This window comes from Egretta garzetta, unplaced genomic scaffold, assembly GCF_000687185.1.
Source record: "Egretta garzetta isolate BGI_Z169 unplaced genomic scaffold, ASM68718v1 scaffold30, whole genome shotgun sequence".
Classification (NCBI taxonomy): domain Eukaryota; kingdom Metazoa; phylum Chordata; class Aves; order Pelecaniformes; family Ardeidae; genus Egretta; species Egretta garzetta.
Genome location: NW_009258383.1, coordinates 3,807,653 through 3,829,837, shown reverse-complemented (window position 1 = coordinate 3,829,837; position 22,185 = coordinate 3,807,653). Strand labels below are relative to the sequence as shown.

Here is a 22,185-nt window from a genome sequence, read left to right as displayed (position 1 = left end):
CTGCTAATGAGCCACGTCTGAACACTCACTAACGGCACAGGTGAGAACTGTGAAGCTATCAGCAGAAAAAGTGGACAGCATCGTTTTGGACAATGTTAAAAAAAAATCCAAATCATTCACAATTTCACTTTTATTCTTCTAAAACTGAGAGATCTGAGCCTCCACTTCACATGGTTTCTAACCTAGCAAGGAGACTCAGGTGTATGCTCTTCACGATCAGTTGAGACTGCTTAAGAAATGCTTTCACAAAACTGCAAGAGTCAGAAAGCACAAGCAAGCTTCCTCACTTGAATCAAGCTGGCAAGTTCTCAAATTTCAGTACGACACATTCATTGCATATTTACAGTAATGCCCATCTACCCAGTACTGAGAATGCAAAACTTACGAGTTTGTACCACTTGGCTGAAATTTCACTTGCTGATTAATGAGACAAGCATCTCCAGCGAGCAGCATGTCTGCTAGCCAAAGAAAAAGCACCCTGGCCCTGTAAGAGATAAGGCCTCCCCCCCAGATCACCCATACCTGTAAACCCAATTAGGAAAGGGGCTCAGAAAAAAAGATGATGTTCCACAAGCAATGCAATCGTTTCACCCTTTAAAATTCATAGCAAAATAAAAATTGTTTGTTAATACTTCTTTAAAGCCTAGACAATATACGTATGTCTGGACAGCATATAGTCATATGATTTAGTTTTAGGTAGTCCTGGGAGGGGCAGGGAGTTGGACTCGACGATCCTTATGGGTCCCTTCCAACTTGAGAAATTCTATGATGTGTCTTAACATGCATATGCACCTCCATATACATATACACATAAGAAGACACACACATGTATACAACATGTATGCACATACACATGCAAGCAACACATCTTGCCACTGTTATTCACATTACAGCCAACGTGACTGAACATCACTGCTTAGGGCTTACCTGGTTCTGCTCACAAGAGAAACACAACGCACAGCATCAAGGCTGTTCTGCCACTCACCCCTTCCCCCTCTACAAGTGAAAGAAAGGGGTGGAAAGAAAGCTGAAGGGATTTCCCTAATTCTGCTCAGCCACACTTGAGCTTCAATCTTGACCTAGAATCACACCTGGTGTCTTCAGAGACTGACTTCTTCCCATTCCCACATTTGCAGGTCTGGGTAATTAATAATCAGTGCAATTAGTTTCAAATTAAACCTTTAAAATACTCACTGAGAATTACAGCAACTAAGCCACACTAATTAAATATTGAAGCGGTAAGTGGAAATAAGCATCAGGAGAGATTTTTTTTGTCCCTCACTCCCAATGCACAAAAGATTTAAGGGCATTTACTAGAAATCATTAATTGGATCTGTAAGCTTCTGCTCGATCCATGATTTTTCTTTAACATATTTAGGCTGTGTAAAATATGTATAAAAGCATGAATATGTAAAGCACAGCTACTGAAAATGGCTTTATAAAGATTTCCCTAGAAAAAACAAACCACTGAAACCTTTTCCAAAATATCAAAAAAGCTTCATTGCCGTGTAACTAATGTAGAAAAGAAAATACCTCTGACAATAGCAACATACCTTCTCAAAGCAATACAGAAACACTGTTACCAGTGTGCACAATATATAGTAAAAAAGCACTCCTCCAAAAATAGCACAATAATTCTTGCAATAACCTGAATATATGCAATATTACAGTAGCCCACAAGTGTGGAGTGAGGTGTATATATGATGAAAAATGAATCAGATGGGTAATTTGACAATAAGCAGAGAAACAGTGAGGATCAAAAACATCAGTGAAAGAGGAAGATGGGATGGAATTTTTTTTCCATAAATATTTATGTCATCAGCGATGATCATTACTCTGCCAGCAAAGGAAGAAAGAATGAGATTGTGCTATCTTTTGCCATCATGTCAAGGGAAATCCTGTCTGAAAAGCAGACCTCTGGGTGCTCTGCTCCCACCGTCCTGTGCTCCTCGGAGCTCAGCAACACCAGCTGCCCCCCCAGGCCCTCGGGTAGCGGCCGGGCAAGGGGCAGCGCATGGGGTAAGCAGCTCCAGGCGAAGGTGCCCAAGCCGCTGTCAAGGCAGGAGGTAAGACAGGTATCGGGCCGAGAGAGCGGACGACTTCAGCCCACACCACCCTGTTTCTCTTCTTGGTGGCATTCACTCCTGCATCGCTCCTCTCACCCATTAATTACTTGCTCAGATGTGCAAGAACCAGTTCTCCTTGGGACCTCAAATTATGCTGGCCAAGCTCGGTAACATCCAAAAGTTTTAAAGGAAACTAAGCACTTAATAACATAAGAGCCTTTTTTTTTTTTTAGGAAATCAAGCCAAAACACATCACAGCTTCATAACAACAGCTTTCAGTGCCCCCCTCCCTGCCAACGACCACGGCTGCAACCCAGGTAGCGTCAGTGCTACTTCATCCCAGGAAAACCTCTGCCCCAACTTTAAAAGCTGTTCTGGGCAAGACAGGGATTATGGTGGTACCTGCCCGTCCCCAGAGCTGGCACACCCAGGGGTGGCTCAGGGAGCTTCCCTTGGTTACAGGACACTTTTCCTGCCCTTTAATCCAGGGCTCATTAAAGTCAGTGACGATGCTGCCTTTGAAAATCACTGCGAGCAGGACTCGCCACTTGTCTTGCTTCCCTGTACCCGCATTGGGCCAGCGTAATCATTCTGGGAGAGGGGAAAGAGCTGCAGAACTACACACTTAGGGCAGACTGGCTGGCTCAGTTATGCGGTTCAAGGCAGCTTGAAGGCTTTGTTGGAAACCATGAAGGAAAGATGTGCTAAGGAACTAAACAAAGAGGGAGCGTAATATTCATCACATTGCTTCCTTTTTCTCCATTACAAGCTCCATTTTCAAAAAACTAGAATTGTGAATACGTGTGCAACTCTCCTAGATGTTCAATAGGAAAAAGACAATAACCAACGCTCAGGCCTTTGAAAGTTTATCTTGTACAGAGGTTATTTAAAGAAAGGTGATATTCATCCCCAAGCAGATAAAAAGGCCCAGGTAAGCAACAGGGATGCTATATTCCATTATCTGAGAGCCTCAGCCAGCAGCCTGAGCGTTTAAAGCACTGCTGCAAGAACAAGATACAATGCTGACATATGGTCTTCACAGAGCATCATCTTGGAAATGAGCTTAACTATAATCCCTCGAGCTTCTGTCTTTTGCGGAGCCAGTTGCCATACACCTCATACAAAAAAATAATAAACCAATGCTTTGATTCTGCTTTTCATTGCCCGTCTTCACAAACATGATGAGTTCAAAGCCTATGTGGAACATGGATATTTCCATCTGGCCCTGCACTTCAGCATGACTTCATATCACTGAGCTGCTTTTCGCCCTAAAGGATGCTCTGGTTGGTTGCAATTTATTACTTACGAGTAAAATCACAGCTGACCATTAAAAACGCCTTTGTGGTATCCTTCAGCTTTCCAGGGTCAGCTGAAATAAAAACACCCCTGCCAAGTGATTTCACAGCCTGTTGTCTGAGCAGCAACGTTTTTTCAGGTTTTTAAAACATTATACTTCTGAAATTAACCACTCTCACAACAAAAATAACTTGACTGAAAAACAGCACAGACAAAAACAGGGAGGGAGAGGGGAAGCTGGGCAGGTCTAAGGAGATGCTGGAGGTAAGCACTTCTCTGCATGGTCCATCTGCCTGGGGGTTCATCTTCCAGTCTTGGACTAACAGTAATTACCCCCAGATTTTCTGGAAGCAAACACACCCTGATCAGGACTTTCCCATCTCCCACGTTCATCACAGCTCCCCAGCCGCCTGAAATTAGGGTTCAGTTTCTGGCTCTGCTCCAGACGGCATTTGCCACCTCTGCATTTCAGCTCCCAGCTGCGAAGCCTCCTGCTGGCAGCTGGCTCAGGCTGGCAAGGAGCCGCGCGTGGGCACCTACCAACCACCCAGTACCACGGGCCCTGCTTACACCAGTGGCTTCCAGACACAAGCAAAAATAATTATGACCATATGAGAGTTTCCATCCCACTTTCATAACCCTGCAACTGTAGCATTTTGGGTTGGTCTTTTGCCTTTTAAAATAAGCCAGTATTTCTCTGGCATAAACAGAGATAAAAAGGAATCACGCAAGGGCTTGCGCAGCTCCAAAGCCTGGGATAACTGCAAAACATGAGCCTCGCCAGCGTGTGCTTTATTGCGCGTTTTGCAGCCATGGCCACAGACAAATTGGTGCCTGCTATCTACATTACATTTTGATTTCTCCTCCTAGTTGCTGTATCAATTTTCCTCTTTCTTTTTAAACAATTCATCAACTTTTATGTTTACAATTACATGTCCATGACATTAACTACTTCACAGCTAGTAGATATTTGGGACTCTGAGAAGAATTTGGGTACTGTTCCTTCTCACCTTTTCTCACCAAGCTGTGTTATGACTAAAAATTACCGATTTCAACTAAGCCCTTCCTCATTATTATTCAGCAGAACTTATATTTAAATTCCTTTTCCCCAAAAAACTATTAGTATGCTTCAGTAACTAACTTTAAGGATATTCCCTTGTCAGAAATTAAGCTGCAGAGCTTTGTGGTTATTTCTGAGTGTTGTCAGATTAAACTTAATATTAAATTAAAAGCTGTTTCACAATGTCAAAAAGAATGTTCTGTATAATAATCTGCCTTCTGATGGTAATTTTGTATAATTAATGCCACCTTTTCATGCAATCTTTTGTGTTCTGAAGTTTATTCTGCATTCCCACATGGAAAATGAGATCATTCAGCATGTGGAGGCATTTACAGAATACAGCTCACTACTACCTATTGAATCAATAAAATACTGAAAGCAAGGGAAAATTATTTTAACATATCAACTCATTTTTCCCTTCGAGCACTATTAGCATTATCATTCAGAAGACAGGGAAGGGGGTGATGGTAGCTCGTGTTAGAGATCACCACCCTTCACATGTCCTGCTCCATCTCCACATCAGGACAGGGAAAGTTTCTGCTGGAGGTTTTCTCCAGGTTTCACTACAGACGAGCTCGTCACAGCGCTCACTGAAGCAGCAGGCAAGGTTCACCCCCCAAAACTACCAGCCATGGCAACACTCTCTATCCAGTTTCTCCTCACTAAATCCATCAGTGGAAGACAACCCACACCACAGGCAAGGGACAAAACCAAGTCTACCCAAATCCAGGCAAAACATCATTTTAAAGTCACGCAGGGCAGCCGCATCCACAGCACTCAGCGTGAGCCCCAGACAGCTCGGAAGCAGGACAGAAGACCTGATGCTGTCTCCTGATTCCCCACCACGCAGGCACGAGGTACACCACAGCATGTGTCATACCCCCCCGCCCCAACTTTGCTCCACGCTTTTCCTTGCAGAAACCGCACTATGCTATAGCTCTAGGTAATGGTCACTGCCATGGTAAAAATCTCCAACACTAATAATCTTGTATTTTTACTTTGGGAATCTTAGATTGTTTTAGGGTCACTTGCCTTAAACCTGGGAGCAATTAAAAACTGTTAAAGGCTTAGCAAGACCAGAGATGGAAGATTGAGGAATTCTCTACATGTTATGTTTCAGACACATAGCTAAACTGCTTGAAAAATATCCTCAGAGAAAGTCCGATTCATTTTGTCCCACTCTTTTTCTCCTGTTTCCAAACAGAAAACTGGCATTTTTTCTCCTTTCCCTAATTTAGGGGGCAGCATCATACAACCCGTGCAATGGCCAGATTCTGATCTATCACAGACATGTGCACCTCTGAAATCCCTGGCGTTGCTTAGGGGTTACACGGTGCAGTGAGTTTATGGGGCATGTCTGTCCTCACACACATCAGTCTGCACGAGCACGTTCAGTGGGCATCTCCAAAACTGAGGGTTCCTTCGGTTTTGAAAGTACCACCCACCAGAACTCATAACATCTTTTTTACACATTAAAGACCTGCTGGTGACTCAAAGTTGATGACTACTAATAACAGACAAAGTTTTCAAAGTCCAAAATACACATCTCTCTTCTAGGAGAGAAGAAACTGGATTCTCAGTAGCAAGATATAAATGTAAAGCTAGAATAAAATTAAATCAGCATCTTGAAAATAGTTACAAAGCAAGTTTGCCGAATGGAGCAGAACATTTCCTGTTGAAATGATTCCTACTTAAAGAATTTTCTTCCTGGTGTTTGTTTCCTCTTGTATTCTCCTCTCTCCACATCCTCCTCTGGGACTATGGGACTTGATGACATCCAGCTATGACCTGGGCAGAGAGAGAGGATGGGATTTCCAACACCGTGTTTGGAAGGAGATAAGGAGAAAGCATAGAAAACTTTTACTTTTGAGAGAATCTGACTTATCCAGATGTCCTATTTAGCATGGTGACTGGGAGTCCAGGAAAGACCTGTCCAAAGGTAGCAAATGCATCATGCTTCCTTTTACAGGTCCACCAGCCCACAGGTTTTACAAGCTGAAACCATGATGCAACGTTTACACAACTTTTCCCACGCAGAGGCACGTAAAGAGAGCAACACAATCAACGAAAGGGTCAGAGGATGTATCGTGGTCAGCTCAAATACCCCACGGAGTGCAAAGATGCCAGCAGCTTCTCCCCCCCCGCCTCTGAAATGCAGCACTGCTACACACATCAGCTGCCGTAGCTATTTTTTTAGCAATGCAGAACCTGACACGCGCAGAATAGGAGTTAGGCTATTAGTTCAAAGAGGACAGCATACAGATGGCATGGAGAAGAAAGCCAAGGGAGGCTTTCAACAGCTAAAAAGAATTATTACAGTTTACACAGTTCCTTTTTCTCCTTCCAAACAACCCCAAGCCCAGTGACACCATCCAACCAGCAAGGTTATCCTCCCTCCGCAGTGCCAAAGGACCCGGCTAAATTCAAAATAAAAAGCAGTCTGAGTGTGATTTTTTTTTTTTTTAATCATGTGCCAAGTATGACACCAGCCTTGTGCACAGGAAGCATCTGGACGCACTGGAAAGAATTTCCTGACTCGCTGAGAGTGACAAGCTCAGCTAGCAGCTTCTTTCCATCAGCTACAGAAGAGCAAATTGCTCCTGTGCTGCTTCCCTTAGAAGAAAAGGCGAAAAAAAACCCCCTCAGTATTCTATCTAAAACAAACAACGACCAAAAAGCTGGTAAAACGGATTCAGCTTTTTTTTGTTTTGGTTTGTAAACACGGACTTCCACGATACCAGAATTTAGCCTGAACTGCTCAGCTATGAGAAAAGAGACTTGGAAAGCAAATCCCAATTAGAATGCCGAAGAAGTAAGACATTCTATTTATCTTCCAAAATAAAACTCCTGAAAAGGTTATTGAGCAAGAACAAACAAAAGACCAGGTAAAGGAAACACAGCATGCTACTAGCTCGAGGAAAAAATACGCAATTTAATCTTTAATAAGCTTTCCCCACAAAGCAAAGTCCATCTGTCTAGATTTCTCTTAAATGGAACTGACTTTGAAGAATAAATCCACAGCAAGCAGACAATAAAAAAAAGCCTCAATTTTCTCAGCCTTCAGGACCTTAAGGTCTTCATAATGCCAAGAATATCTGACCACAAAAGATTATTTTTCCCCCCTCGTGCCCAGAATTTCATTAGTTTTTCACCAAATATTTTTATTACCCTCAGTCCTTCCAAAGTAAGTTAGAAAAGAAGAAACAGCAAATAGCAGTTGTTAGAGAAGTAACATGAGGACCCACCTGAATCCTCTTAAGAGGGGAAAAAATGCAAGAAGAAATAGGTAAGAGGCTCAGTGGGAAAACACGAGTAGACAGAGATGGCTGAAAACAACTGGTAAGGTTTAGAAAACAAGTATGACCTGTAAAAAATGTGATCATAACCATTCCAATATATGAAGAAGGAGGTAAGTGCAAAAATTAAAAGCTTCCTCTCTTGGGCTGGGGGAGGATCCTGAAGAGCTGAAATATCCATTGCGGTTGTGCTTTTTTTAATTACTTGAGCTTTTCATTCATGGGAAAACAGAGCCTGGCACCAATCTTTTCCTGCTAGAAGTAGTTCCCCAGGAGATTATTTTCTTTTTACACAAGCCCTGGCTCTACCATGCTCCACCTGAACCCCCAGCAGCTCTGGTCCAGCTGGCTGCAGCCTGGAGGATTTCCATCTTCCCTGTGGTGCTCCACCAGGACGTGGAGAGGGCTCTGATGGGACACCCATGTGAGCCCGGCCTCGGATGGGGCTCACCACATAGCTCCCAAGTCGGTAAAAGCACTCAACCCTTTCTATCATAGTCCTGAAGCTGCAAAGCTCTCCATGGGTCAACAGGTAGAGAGAAATGTTTCAGTCAAGAAAATTGGGCCTTTTTCCAGAGCTCTTCAGGGCCATGCGCCATCCTCCCCAACTACACAGGGGTACCCCCGCTGCCCAGCTGAAGCACCAGGGCTGCACCTTGCATCTCAGTGAAGCACTAAACTCCACCCAGAGGAGCACAAACCACCCTTCAGCAGTGTCTGCCATAACCAAAGGCTGAACTATGCTCTCAAGAAGGTTGAAGTGACCAACATCCTATACCACGTCTCAGCCCAGAGGGTTACTAACATCATGACATAAAGTCCAGATTTCTGGGATAAAACTTGCTGGGACTAAAGCTCTGATCCACCTACTTGCTACTATCCACCTACACGCTAGTCTACCCATGCTAGACCTAGACCCCAGAACCCAGAGCAGTGCTGGATGTGCTATTCAGGGGGGTATTAGTGAACTGGTAGAGGCCCCTAAGCGTAAGCAGCTGTGAAATGGTGTATCCACCAGCTGAGCGAGTGAGTGGCTGATGACCAGAAATACAATTACTCTCCCTGAAGTAACTGTAGACGGTCCCACTATCTAGAAAAGCATGTAACAGCTTCTGGATTCCTATTGAACTTTGCTCCTTGTGATTTCTGCGGGATGAGTTTCATGGGTTATATATAATGTAAAAGGGAAAAAAAATTTTTCTTTCAGCACACTTATTACTCACTGATCTTCAACTCTGCCAAGAGACCCCAGTTCTTGAACAACAAAGCGAGGGTGAGCGTAACCGTCTCATTCATTTCCTCTGACGTACAGAATAGGAAGCAGAAGAAATGCTGACTAAAGTCACCTTCAGAGATTTTGAAGCCATTTAAGATGCCATAAAAAACTCAAATACCTGCCCCTGTGACACTCATTCAAGGACATTTCCCATTAATTCCTCCCTTTGTTTCCCCATTCAGGTGAAGCTAATCTATAAATGCTTGAGGTTCCGGGCAAATGCACATTTTCTGCCAGCTTCACAGGCTCAAAGAAAGTGCACACACACAAGTTGTGGTGTTTCAAAGGTCCTTTGCAAAAAAAAAAAGTCCCTGCCCTCCTCCTGAGCCATGCTGTGTTCCTGGCTCCTGCTTCCCAGCACTGAAGACATTTCCCAGAGCAGACAAGACCACAGAGTGGGTTTGTGGTCTTGTGGGAAACAACAGCACTAGAGATGACTGAGAAACCAGCTCTTCTAGGCTGTCCCAGGACAGGCAGAAAGGTAACGAACAGGCACATTCTTCATGAAATACCTCCGTCCTGCAAGAAACACTTGGTCTCCCATGCATGTGCTTGAGAAACAAAACAAAACAAAACAAAAAAAAGAAAAACCCGACACTGAAGTCAGATTTCAGAACTGATTCTGTAAAACAGAAAAGTGGTATTAAATTTCAGCGTCTGTACAATTCTGCTGTTTAGAAGAACACTTGCCTTATCACGCTGTCCTTTACAGTTGGCCAGCCCTTCAAATACTTAAGCAGATACTTTTCAACAACTCTGCATTCCAAAAGGCTCCAAACTCTTTATGTTACTGAAAAAACCCTAGAAGATTAAGGTATTTAAAGGGTTTCTTGAGTGGACAGAAGGAAAATAATTCCCCATTTCCTCCTGAAACACGTTATCCCATGCCCCCCACCCGCCTCTGCCCCAATGCACTTCTGAGGGGTGTCCTCCCAAGGTCCCCACCAACAAGGTCAGCTGCAAAATCACCGGGACAGCTACTCAGATTTCGCTGGCACCACACCGCAGGGGCGAGACCACAACAAACTCTGCCCAGCACACTGAATCCAGCAGTCCTGCCTGGGGCTCCTTCCACCCCTGAAGACTGCTGTTGTTTCATGGAGCCTTGGGGTTGTGGCATTTTCCATCCCTCATTTTTACATTGTGTTCTGCACCCATTCTCCATGGAGACCGCAGTGACACCTCATCCCATTTGCCCTCAATGTTAACTGTGTGCATTTCCACTTAAAAATGATCTCTGCACCATTCTTTTAAAACATGAAGGAGACCAGATAAACAAAACCCACTGAAACTACTAAATTAAGCTTCTAGCCTGTTGATGCTGGACTGCAGAGAGAGCATCTTACCTCACCAGGACTTAAAAAACCAAACAAACAAACAAAAAACCAACCCAAAACCCAAGCAAACCCCAAACCAAACAAAGAAATCCCTCAGCAGCTTCAGAAAGGCACATTTGCTTATATTCTTTTTTGGTCCTATGGCATGCACAAAAAAAGGAAAATTTGAAGAACTCAAGCACAAATCAAATAATTTCCTTTGCTTTCATTCCAAATTCTAAGAAAAACAGCTATCAATTCATCATAGCTTACCAATGTCCTCTCTATATTGGATTATAGTTTGCAGGAAACGATGTTTGTGTTGTTCCCCTTGGACATTATAGATTGCATTAGAAAAAACAGCTGAAGTGTGAGTACCTGGTACAAAGTGGCAACCAGTTCACAACTGTGTCCCTTAGAAAAGCAAATAACCAAACCAAAGCAGTAAGACCAGGTATTTAATGCACTTAAGCATGTATTTAAATGAAAGGGCTAAAGGTATCTTGTGCTGCATGTTCAAAGGTTTGAGGAGTAGCTGGCAGCCCAGGACCAGCTTTTCTGGTCAGCTCTGTAAAATGCCAGGAATATGTTGTCCATGAGAAAAAGTTCAAATATTCATTTTATAGTATTTTTTAAAAGACTGTATAAACTACCATTCTAGATTTATTTATTCTTTTAGCAAAGGGCACTCTCAAATCTTAGTTTCTTGAAGCATAACATTTAAGCCTATATCTAAGTGCTTTGCTGAGAAGTTGTCTGCTTGGCAGACCACTCATGGTTTACTAGGAACAGGGTGATGAACCGAACTGTAAAATTCTCTGACCCATGAATAATCCTTATTCATGTGAAAATAAGCCAAAATAATGATTACTCATTTAGTGGTCCACAGAATACTCCAGATTAAGTAATTTTATGCATCAGGCAAGAACGGGGCAGGGGGAAATGGGACTGAAAACTTGCAGGTCAGACCGACAGGCAACATCCCTCTGGTAGGTCCAAGCTCCAGGCACAGCTCAGCTTGGCCACCCCCTGGGAGACTGCCAGCCCGGAGGCACTGCCGAACCCCTCAGCTCCTGGGAAATGTTACAGAACTGAGTAATTGCCAACAAATTTCACAGCGATGCTGAGGAATGGGACGCTGCTTCTCATAACAGCAGCCCAGGAGAAGCAGATCCCATGGCTCTCCCCCGCTGTATGTATGTACGGCTGTCTGAGGCTACAGGGAGATGGTATGGATAATAATCACAGTGGTGTGGTTTTGAACACTAATTTACAGCTCTTTTCATCCAACGGAGGCACAACATGACACAACTCCTCTGAAGAGAATAAAAATTGATGAAAAAAATGAATCCGGAAAAGAATGTTGACCAGAACTGGTGAGTATCTGTGAATAATCAGCCCATAAATTCTTGAGCACTTAAAATACTACATTTATTTCTTTTGTTTATCCCTGTGAATGAAACAGCAAGAGTCCCAAAAGAAGTTCAGTTAAAGAGTGAAGTGCCCTAAAAGACGACCAGGACAAGCAGTCTGTGACCACCAAAGTTTGGGGGTCAGGAGTGGGGGGGCACAGTGTTCCCCAGACTGAGCTTCACGGCTGGGTCACAAACTGACGGCTGTCCCCTGCTCGAGGGAACCCCACGTGGGGGGGGACTAACACCAATCCCTTACTGACTCCAAATCTGGATGCAGGTTTCCACATATTCCATATATTCATTTGAGGCACATACCTCTGAGCACCTCAAAGCAGCTTTCCCGCCAGCAAACCCCGCAGCAGCGGCAATTATTTGACGGAAAAAGAAGTGAAGTCTTCACTGTAGAAAGCCTCCTTATTGCAGCAAGTCTCCTGAGCAGTGCACTAGGCTACAGCAGTGTTATTTTAAATAGTAAGATTTGAAATAGGAACTTTGCACAGAAAACAGGGACAGGCCTTTGAAATAGGTTAAAACCAAACAACTGGGCAACATTTGGCTGAACTGACTAGATGAATATTTCTTTCTCTAAAGTTTTGTAGAGGTTTAGAAGAACAAAAATCATCAAAAATTCCTTCTCTGTATACACAAATATATGTATAAAAGGAAACATACTTTACTGCAATATGTATATAAATTTATAATGTATATACAATCAGGCTTATCACTATAAACTACTATAAAGTACTACACAGGACAGAGTATTACTTTTCCACATGGGGTATGCATTACGTCTGGACAGAGCAGTCCCACACACCTGAGCCTCCAGCTCCATTTGCACACCCCACGTGGGAATTTGCATAATCCTCAGAGTTGCAAAATGCACATTAAATAAGGCAATTCAAGTTATGATGGCACTGAATGCCTGCTTGCCTCCCCACAAATGAGCTAGACAGTCATCTTGAACGGGTCAGGTTGTCCAGTCAAAAGAACAAGTTCTGAAGATTTAAAGCATCACTCTCTGCTGCCTCCAACGTATCTTCACTTCAAAAACAATTCACATGTTTTTACCATTTACTGATCAACAGAGAAACTGAGGGTACATGGATTGATTGTTTGGACTGACCACAAATCTACAAATCACTGCATTATTCAGACTAAGCCAACACACCAGAGCGTAGGCTCCAAATATTTCTCAGACCAGTTTAAGAGGTTTTAGAAGTATTTCAGAATAAAACCATTTTTTCATTTCCTACTTCGCTTACTAGAGGATATCATGCAGTCTCTGATGTGCACATCAGTATTACATGAGGGTAAACAATGAAATCAAAGTAGACCTAAAAGCGGTATAAACATGAGCCCCGTGTCACGTAACTAGATATGGCTAACTTCCAGGTTTGTCAGGAAATGGTGGTATCTATTCCACACAATACAGTGTGATTAAAAACACTGCAATTTCAGTTTTCTGCATCTTTACCTCAAAACTCATTTGTTGTTCCAGTCCATCAAATGAGAAAGCCGCAAATGGCCAGCTCTAACCTCATCTAAGTATTAAGACCCAAGGAGCTAAATTCCTTATATTGCTATTCTTCCCTGACATCTTTTTATTACCGTGTAGCACACAAAGTTATTAAGCGTTGTGTGCATTACTTATCCTGTAAGCAAGCTGCCTGTCAGATGCAGATTCACAAACACTGGGTCCACATCTTTGCCTGTCCTACTTTCTGGGACAAATGCCAGAAAGGATTAGTGCTCTTCCCCAGGAGTCCAGTTTACAGCAGGGGAAGCCCTACAGTTGTGTTGCAAGGGTAAGGACAAGATTCGCAAAGGTGGCTGCAGTGTTAGTCACCTGTCAGAAAGGGAAAAAGCTATTGCCAAGACCCGTTTTTCACTTGTCCAAAAAGGCACTTCACTGGTATGGGGACCTCTGAACTTCCTTACAGATGCTGGAGTGACTAAGGGCTAATGCAAGATCTCCAGGGATTACATTATTAATGATGCTTATGATTTTGCATGAACTGGGTCACTAGAGACTAGAAATGTTAGATCAGAATAAGAGAACCAAAACTAAATGCATTCCTTGTCTTCTTTTTTTTTTTTTCCCCTTTTCATTTCTTCTTATTCAGCTACAATTGTTAAAGTTTGCACAGCCTGGACACCAGCTTCTTATCTTGCTCAAATGTTGGGGATAGAAACACTTACCTAGGAACAACACAGCTTTACTGCAATCTTGTTAATCCTCTCTTCAAGCCAGATGTCATTCAAAAGTTTGTGATTTGGCTATTGACCTACGGGATCTGCAAGCGTTGACAAGACAACAGCTCATCAGAGATTTCCCATGTCAACCTCAGAATGACTGTTTCACAATATTTTTCCCCATTTTGGCCCCAGGAGAGAAATCAACCTTCACTCCCGGCAGTTAATAATGCAAAAGTGAGTGGGTAAAAGCGAATCAAGCCTATGTTTCACAAAGATAATTTTCCCATGCTCACCGCACTCAGTGTACTGACATGTCTCAGAGCATAAAAGGTGCATTTATACCTTTCAGAAAGCTTTCAGAGTATGCCATCTGGGTATATGACAGATGTCAAGAATTTAGCATCAAACCTTTAAGACTGGGAAAAGACAGTTATGTGTAAATTAGAGAAACTTCTAATACCAAAGTTACTTTAGTATAATAGCTCATTCACAGTCATGTAGTATATAGCTCATCCATTGGCCCATGCTTTGTCAAGAGATAGTCTTGCCACTTGATCCACAAAAGTAAAGGATAAACTCAACTCTTCCAATGGAAATTCCCAAACAGTACGTCTTTCTTGATAATGTCTCAACCCCTATAATCTTTTCAGGTGTTATAGTATTCTGTATTTCTTTAACCTATTCAGCTGTTCTCTTTAATGTGCACTCTTTTCCTATTCACAATTATAAAATTACGAACACCAGATTTTTAGCAGATTTACCTCTTCAAAAACCCCCAAACTCAACAATTTTCTACAAAACAGGAGGAAATTCAAACCCAAGTTACATACAGAGACCTTCAGAAGCATGGGAACAGGAGGAAAACAAAACCAAGAACACCTCACACAAGGATAAAACAAAGAAGTCACCGAAGTGAACTGAAGTATTCAACTCAGTCTAACAGTGTTTAGTGCACAGCTTCTGAAACATGTCGGCCTCCAAATAAACGATCACAAGATACTACTGAGAGTCTTGATTGCTTCTTCCAGTGTTTTATCATGCTGTTGCGAAATACCATCTGGCTTTTGCTCCAGTTCAGTGCCAACTAGTCAAATTATTTCTTTCCCACAGCTTAGATCTGGCTCCTGATTCAGCACCTGGACCTCAGAGCAGTATGCAGGTCCTCCTCTTGTGTTTTTATAGAAGTAAGAAAACTATTAGTGTTGCAACTTCTCCCTAGTGCATTATTACGTTAAAAAGTCAGAACCAGTTAGGCAGTAGATAGGACCACAGTTTGGATTCTGGAAACCAAGGTTCTCACCCTGACACTCCATTTCAATGTGACCTTCCAACATCACAGCTCTATCTTTACTTTCCCCCCACGGCTTTTCCATCTGCATTCTGGACTGCGTTCCCCTAAAGACACATACTTGGTATGGGAAACCATACAGTTTTGTGCAACCTCAAAACCTCATTAACAGGGCTCATACAGGGCACTCAAGTTGGCGCGTGCTTAACCTAAAGTCAAATACAAGGAAGAAGGCCGGACTCTCCTGCACCAGCCGGGGCATGACCCCGCATGTCGTGCGGAACAGGGACCGAACAGTGACAGCTGCTGGTAGCTGTCTCTTACCTACAAATGGAGACCAAGTGCTCCCAGTCAGCTTCCAGACACCACGTGGATCTGCCAGTTTGTGCAAAGCTTGCGATACGCAGAAGTGACTTTGGCACGGCAGGTATGCCATGGGAGAACTGTGTGTCAAGAGCTCAAGCGCTTAATTGCACATATGGAGCTGAGCATTTGTTCCCAGTTAGATACTTCTAACTTCCTCCAGGAAAGAGGCATTTTTAATTTCTTTCTCAATACCGTTTTGACATAACCTGCCACTACCTGTGGTACACGTACCAGATTTCAGAAATCCCTAATCTGCCCCTAAGGTATTGGTATATGCATACCTGAACCAGACGAGTTACTGCTGTGTCCTGCATTGCGAGCCACAGGTGTGAGGATTTGCCTTATCTCAAGTACAAAAGCAGAATCCCAGGAACTAATCCGATCCCTCTATCAACAACACGTTTAAAGGAAGATTATCTCTTCCACAAAGACTCGCTGTCCTTCAGTAAGTCTGTTCTCGGATGGATGTTTCTACAAAACTGCTGTTGACAGCTGACCAAGCTATTCCCAGAGGTACTGCTGCGCTTCCCAACCAGCCACCAAGAACGAAGGAGTCGTGTTTCCAAGTCATGGGCAGAGTCAGGAGAGACCAAAGATGAATTCAAGCGCTCATTTCCTTGTCTGATCAGAAATAGATGACAACATATTTCATATCACATATATGTGAAGTGCAGCAAACACACTTGTCTCCCCCTTACCATTTTCAATTGCATTTCCTCCTGCATTTGCAAGATGCTCGACGGGACTTGAATTGTCAGCATTTCACAAGCAGGGAGGGAAAAAACAGTCTCACCCACACAGAACTTGTATCTACACATACAAAAACATGTTTTCCTCAGATTTCAATCCAATCCACCAAATTAGGAAGGTCAGATAAGCACCTGAAATTTCTTATACTTATCTGATCAAGGTCTTCAAACCACTGCCATCCATCACTTTGTCGGCAATTTCATTCAAATAAAGCAGTGACTAATTTTGGTCAATTGTTTTTTAGAGGCTTATCAAGATTATTTCTTGATTGCAAACCAGATATATCTCATAGCTGATAAACAGTCCAGAGCGCTGATTTACCGGCTCATTGGTACCTGAAAACATGGCGCAACAGCTTCTCTCTCAAACTTATAGAGCACAACTATGATTAACTACTACTGCACTCCTTTGTAAGCAAGAAAGAGATCAAATGATTAGTTTGGCTGGCTATGCTTAAATCTACTAAACCGAGCACGAGCATTGCAGCAGGTCCACTCCTGCCTTACGGAAATGGTTTGGGGCAAATGAATTCTCTTCTGAAAAATATATACCTTTTAGTTTCTATCCATAGATACACCTGAAAAAGTTTTGTTTCAGTTATTCTCTTAAAGGCCGTAAAACCCTGTTTCACCTGAACTACGAAGTCCCTTTCTAGTGACAGAATTCACTGCTCCTCCCACGTCCTTCTTTTGCTCATTCCATATAATAATTAGGCTTAGTACAACAGAAAAGGAAAAAGAAAAAAAGAAAGAGAATTAACCCCACACACACCCTTGCCAAGTGACTCTCCACTACCAAACTCTCATAAGGTCTCATCTTAGCAGAGAAATGTATACTTGTGAAGAAAACAACAAAATTAACCTTAGAGGATAGTCTAGATCTATATTCCCACATTCAACATAGACACTTGCAATAAACAGGCTTTCTTAAGGGAAGATATTGCATCATTTTCCAATTGCACCGCAATGAATCATTCGAAACACTTACTTTGTTTCATCAGATGCTTATCTTTCTCGAGTGACAAGAACATACTGCTTATTACTTTCTCCAGTCCCATATCCAGCATATATCCCAGCAGTAGGGGAAGGAGATACTGCAGAACTGTACTCTCCCATCCATGTATAGGTCTCACCACATAGTTTCCCGATTTTCCACTTTTATTTAAGAACATTATTTCTGCAACTGGACTGCTAAGTGTTTGACAGGAGTAAAGGAAGGCTACTATTTGGACATACCTGTCATAATTTTTTCGACATGCTAATTCATTCCGCTAAATATTCCTACAGGACTGCCAGTGAAAACACTAATGGAATACCCAGCGTGGGCATCATTATCGCTCATGTCTCATGGTGACGCTGTGTGAATACGCAGGACAGCAGCCACTGCCCTCTTACAGACCTTTCTCTCCCCTCCTCTTTGCTTTCCCTGAGCCTTTAAAGGATCCCTGTGCTTTTGCATCAGCTGATAGAAACAACTTTTAACCATCTGTGTCAGCATACGGAAGCACATGAACAGTACATTTTGAGCCCGTGTCTTTGGCAACACATCCTAAAATTTAGCAACAGCCCCGACTCTGACTCGTCAACCGTAAGATCACAAATGACGGCATAGATCTTCTCAGCTTTTACTCCAATATTTCATCCAATCTGTGCACAAAGAACTCCAAAGAATACGTCTTGCCCACTTCCCTTAGCAAAACAGACAACAGCCAGCTCCCAAGACTGTTTAAAATATTTTTGCTGCCTACCCTAATATTTTCTGCCCTTAGTTTTGGGACTGTCAGTACCTCAGTAACCCAGAAACTTTATAAATTGAGGAGAAATACACAGTAAACATAAATGAAGAGCAGTAAGTATATAGAGATGTAAGGGTTTTTTCCCCTCAAACTGAATACTTCAGGCTGAACTGGGAGATTCCATAAAACACATTTTGCATAGAGCAAAGAAACACTTATTATGCATAAATAATGTTCACTTTTTCAGCATGTATTTTACTAGTGGGAAGAATTTCCTAATATAACAGAGCAACGTGCACTTTTTTCCAGGGAAAACCAGTGTATGCACTATTTTTGAGTCATGTAAAGAACACCAGAGCAGAGAAAAAGTTCAAAAGAAAAAACCTTCTCTGGCAGAGGACTGACCAGTGAGTGTAGTAAGTTAAATCCACCGATCATCTTCTCCAGGTACATGGCTGGGCCTTGCCCACAGTGTTTACAAGGTCCCTCCCACTAACACCTTGAAGCACTGTACTACAGCCAATATTCACTACAAGCATAAACAACTGTGAAAAAATACACAGGGAAAATCCTGACAAGTTTGTAGCCCACAGCTGCACGTGGTGGGCATTGATGGAGCCTTTGCAATACAAATAGTGCCCCAAATCAGTTATCCACACAGAGAAAGTTTCCAAAGATAAAGGGACACATGTAAGGCATGTTCTTTTAAAAACCTGACTCCCACTAAGCAGCTCATTGTTCATAAAGGGAATGGTGTTTACACAGGAAAAAGGCCAGTTTCAACAAATCTGAAATCCAACAGATGTTTCCTTCTATCTAAGCAAAACAAGTTTGTGACCCATTTCTGCCCAATCAGAAAGCTTCAAAATTAACTCTGCAGGGGGAAAAAACTGTACTCAACAGAATGCCCCTGGAAAATAAAATTTAAAAAACTTACATTTCAAAACTGCAGTTGCTACTGGAGTGAATTAACTTGAAAAATACAGTCTTCTTTAAACAGAACGCTTTATGATCTGGGTTTGAAGGGACACAACATGATAATCATAATTTTGGTTTGTGCTGGGAAGAGAAAGTAGGGCAGGTTGTTACTCACACAGCTCCACGTCGTGAATGCTCTCCTCAAATCAATTAATTTCTCTTCTCCAGACCTCTCCCGACATCCCCCCAAACTCCCAGCCGCTCTTGGCTCCCTCAAATCTCTTAAGATCTCTCTTCCTCTGCACACAGCAGTTAAATAATAGAAGTGGCTGAGCAGAGTATAAAAGGTGTGTCTCTTGGGTTTTGGGTTTTTTTTTTAATTACTACTACCAGCACACACTAATCACAATCACAGCAAGCATAAGCACTTTGTCGAAGGACGAAGAATTTCAGGCGTTGCCAAAGTCCTGCTGTTGAGACTGCGCTGTTACACACCTGACTGTTTGGCTTATCACCACGAGAAAGTTGCGGTACTTTTGGGATGTGCCTGGTAGTATTATGCCACTACACAGCAAAGCTGGGTCTGGTGATGTTCTATTGCGCAACTGAATGCTGCAGAGGCAGCATCTTACAGGGAGCTGATGGATTTTCTTTACACAACAATACCTTGGCTCCCGAAGATGAACTGAGATGGACCATGTGTCACTGCGGATTTTATCCAGTTTTTTATAGCTTTTATAAAATGCTGCTGCAGATGCCCAACAAATTAGATTAACGACTAGATAAAAGTGTCAAAGCCAAGGCTAAAATATTCTTAATCTTGAGTATAACAGGCATAGTCAGTGCATGCAACCTTTGCCCATCTTTGCCTCCACACGTCCCTTCTTCACCAGATTTCACTCATGTTATTTCTTGTCCTAGCTATTTTGTGAGCATTATACCAAGTTCCCACCTTTGCAATATTTTATGCACAGCATGCTCAGCACTGAGGTTCCTTACCCCAGCCGAGGCCTCCGCATGCCCTGAGATGCCTGTAACAAGAAGACAGGGCTGTAATGGGGCAGCAATGCAACGCAACGTTTTTACGACCAACGTGAATATTAGCAGTGTGAAGGAGACCCCACTGAGACAGATTTCAAATCTGCCTATCAAATAATTATAGCAGAAGGTAGAGGTGGTTTTCTCCCTCCTCCAGTAATCCTATTTGTCCTTTAAATAGATCTTAAGTATAATCTCAAACTGTCAGCATTTTTGTAAAGAAATACCAGCTCAGACCTAATTGGATTTGTCAGACAATCACAGCTAAGCAGTTCTGCAAGCTCGAACAGCTACAGAAAAACCCTTCCACATCAGAATGTGTAAGAATATGAAAGTTCATTTCAAGAGGAAAAATTTCCTCTGAAAGTAAGTGGTAAAAAGACATAATTTGTTCCACAGTTCAAGCCCTGTCCCTTAGCAGCATAATGATGTGGCGTGGTGTAGCTGAGGCTGTGTGAGCTGCTCCTTAGAGATGATTACCTGCAGTTAACTGTCCAAACGTTGTCACTTCGGGCTGCTCGGAATTCACCATGACTGCCAAAGGCTTGCCTACGCAAACCTACTTTTGTTTTAAACTTTTTTAACTACAAATAAGAAAATGGGGGGGGAAAACCCTAGAGAATTCTGACAGGAACACGTAACAGTAGCGTTTGAAAAGAAAACAAGTACATATTACATTGCATACAAACAAAAAAAAAGGGGGGAATATGTATTTTAGCTGAAGAGCAGAAATACCTCCTATTCCTCTGGACTTCTTGACTTTTTTCCTCACCAACATATATATGCACACATGAATCTCACCCTTGTCCTTGCTGCATGTATCATCAGCTTCTTGTTCTGTACATGCTTCTGTGGGCTTGAATAGTGCATTTTAAAGACAGTCTAGGCTATAATGGCCTAAAACCCACCGAAACCTCCTCTGAATAGCAAGACAGAACACATTACAATGATGTAGAAGGTACAGGTTAAGGAAGTATAATAGGCCAAACCTTACAACACTTTCAATGCCTTCAAATTGTAGTTTCTTTAATGAAGATTGAGATTATTCCCTATGTGTCTGGATCCAGAAGAGAAGTCATTGTACAGATTGCGTGTTGAAAATCAAAGTGACGTTAATTTCACTGACTTTAAAATAACAGTCACGCAGGTTTTTAACATTTATATTTAGGAGAATACCAGCTTGAGTAGTCAGCAACATCATTTTCTGTATTTACACAGTTGGTAACCAGCACGTCTGTGACTGAGGATTATAAGTAAATTTTGCAGTGAATTCCAAACCTGTTTTGATCTGGGGCAAAACCAATTTGAGATAATGTAATGAGTCTATCACCATCAACATCAACACTCAGGAGTTACATGCTCTCCTACCTGTTGGCTTATCCACACCAAGGAATCCAGCCTGCCCCAGGGTTTTAAATACTTTATGAGCTGGGAACTGTCCTTCTTCTTCCCACTTGTCCACAAAGGGATTAATTTCCTTGTCGATAATCTAGATATGAAAAATAAATTTTAAAAGTTATTAACACAGACATTCCTACAGAAACACCTTTGACTACTTTGTCTAAAAACTTTAATTTAAAAAGACAAAAAAAAAATGCATGGGGAAAATTTTGAAAGCACATTCATTTTCTTAATTCCTGTTGGATGTCCTTATTCTCCACCCACCCACAACTATTACAACACATGCAACAAGGCAAATATAATTATTCTTTCAGAAATTACAGCTACTACCACAGGAAGTCATCAGGGCTGGTTTAAGCCTCTCCAAGACCTACAAAAGTGGCAGTTCCCCCTTACAATTGGGGGTACAGTTTCTAGAAAGTGACAGGAAGGGAAACCTGGATTGTCCTCAGAGGGACCTTGCCAAAGAAGGTCAATGATCTGTTCACAATGACCGCACATGGTACGTGAGACAGGCGAGTAGGAGAGACCTCATTTCCCCTCCCTTTGCCTGAAATGCTCTCAAGGACGTTAGTGCTGTTCAGGGCACTTGTGTCCAGTCTGCATGAAGACTTCCCTAGGGCCTGACAACATATGTACTGGAAAAATCTGGTCTTCTTCCAGTTTTCTTAGCATTTCCAAGTCTAGTCCCTGGGAAACTCTCTACTGGGCTACTGCTGCACGCCTTCCGACAGTCAGTGTCCTGCCTGACTACTGTCTTTGCTCTAT

At 42.4% G+C, this 22,185-nt stretch overlaps 1 protein-coding gene across 1 annotated transcript in view; it reads right to left on the bottom strand.

The window, feature by feature from the left end:
- LOC104128597 (probable acyl-CoA dehydrogenase 6) overlaps positions 1-21,918 on the bottom strand; it is a 79,861-nt gene extending 57,943 nt beyond the window's left edge. The window contains exons 1-2 of the mRNA XM_035896912.1: positions 21,814-21,918; positions 21,385-21,505 (exon numbers count right to left, since the gene is read on the bottom strand). Of these exons, the coding sequence (XP_035752805.1) occupies positions 21,385-21,505; positions 21,814-21,918 (226 nt within the window). The remainder of the gene's footprint in view (positions 1-21,384; positions 21,506-21,813) is intronic.
- Positions 21,919-22,185: the final 267 nt, after the last annotated feature.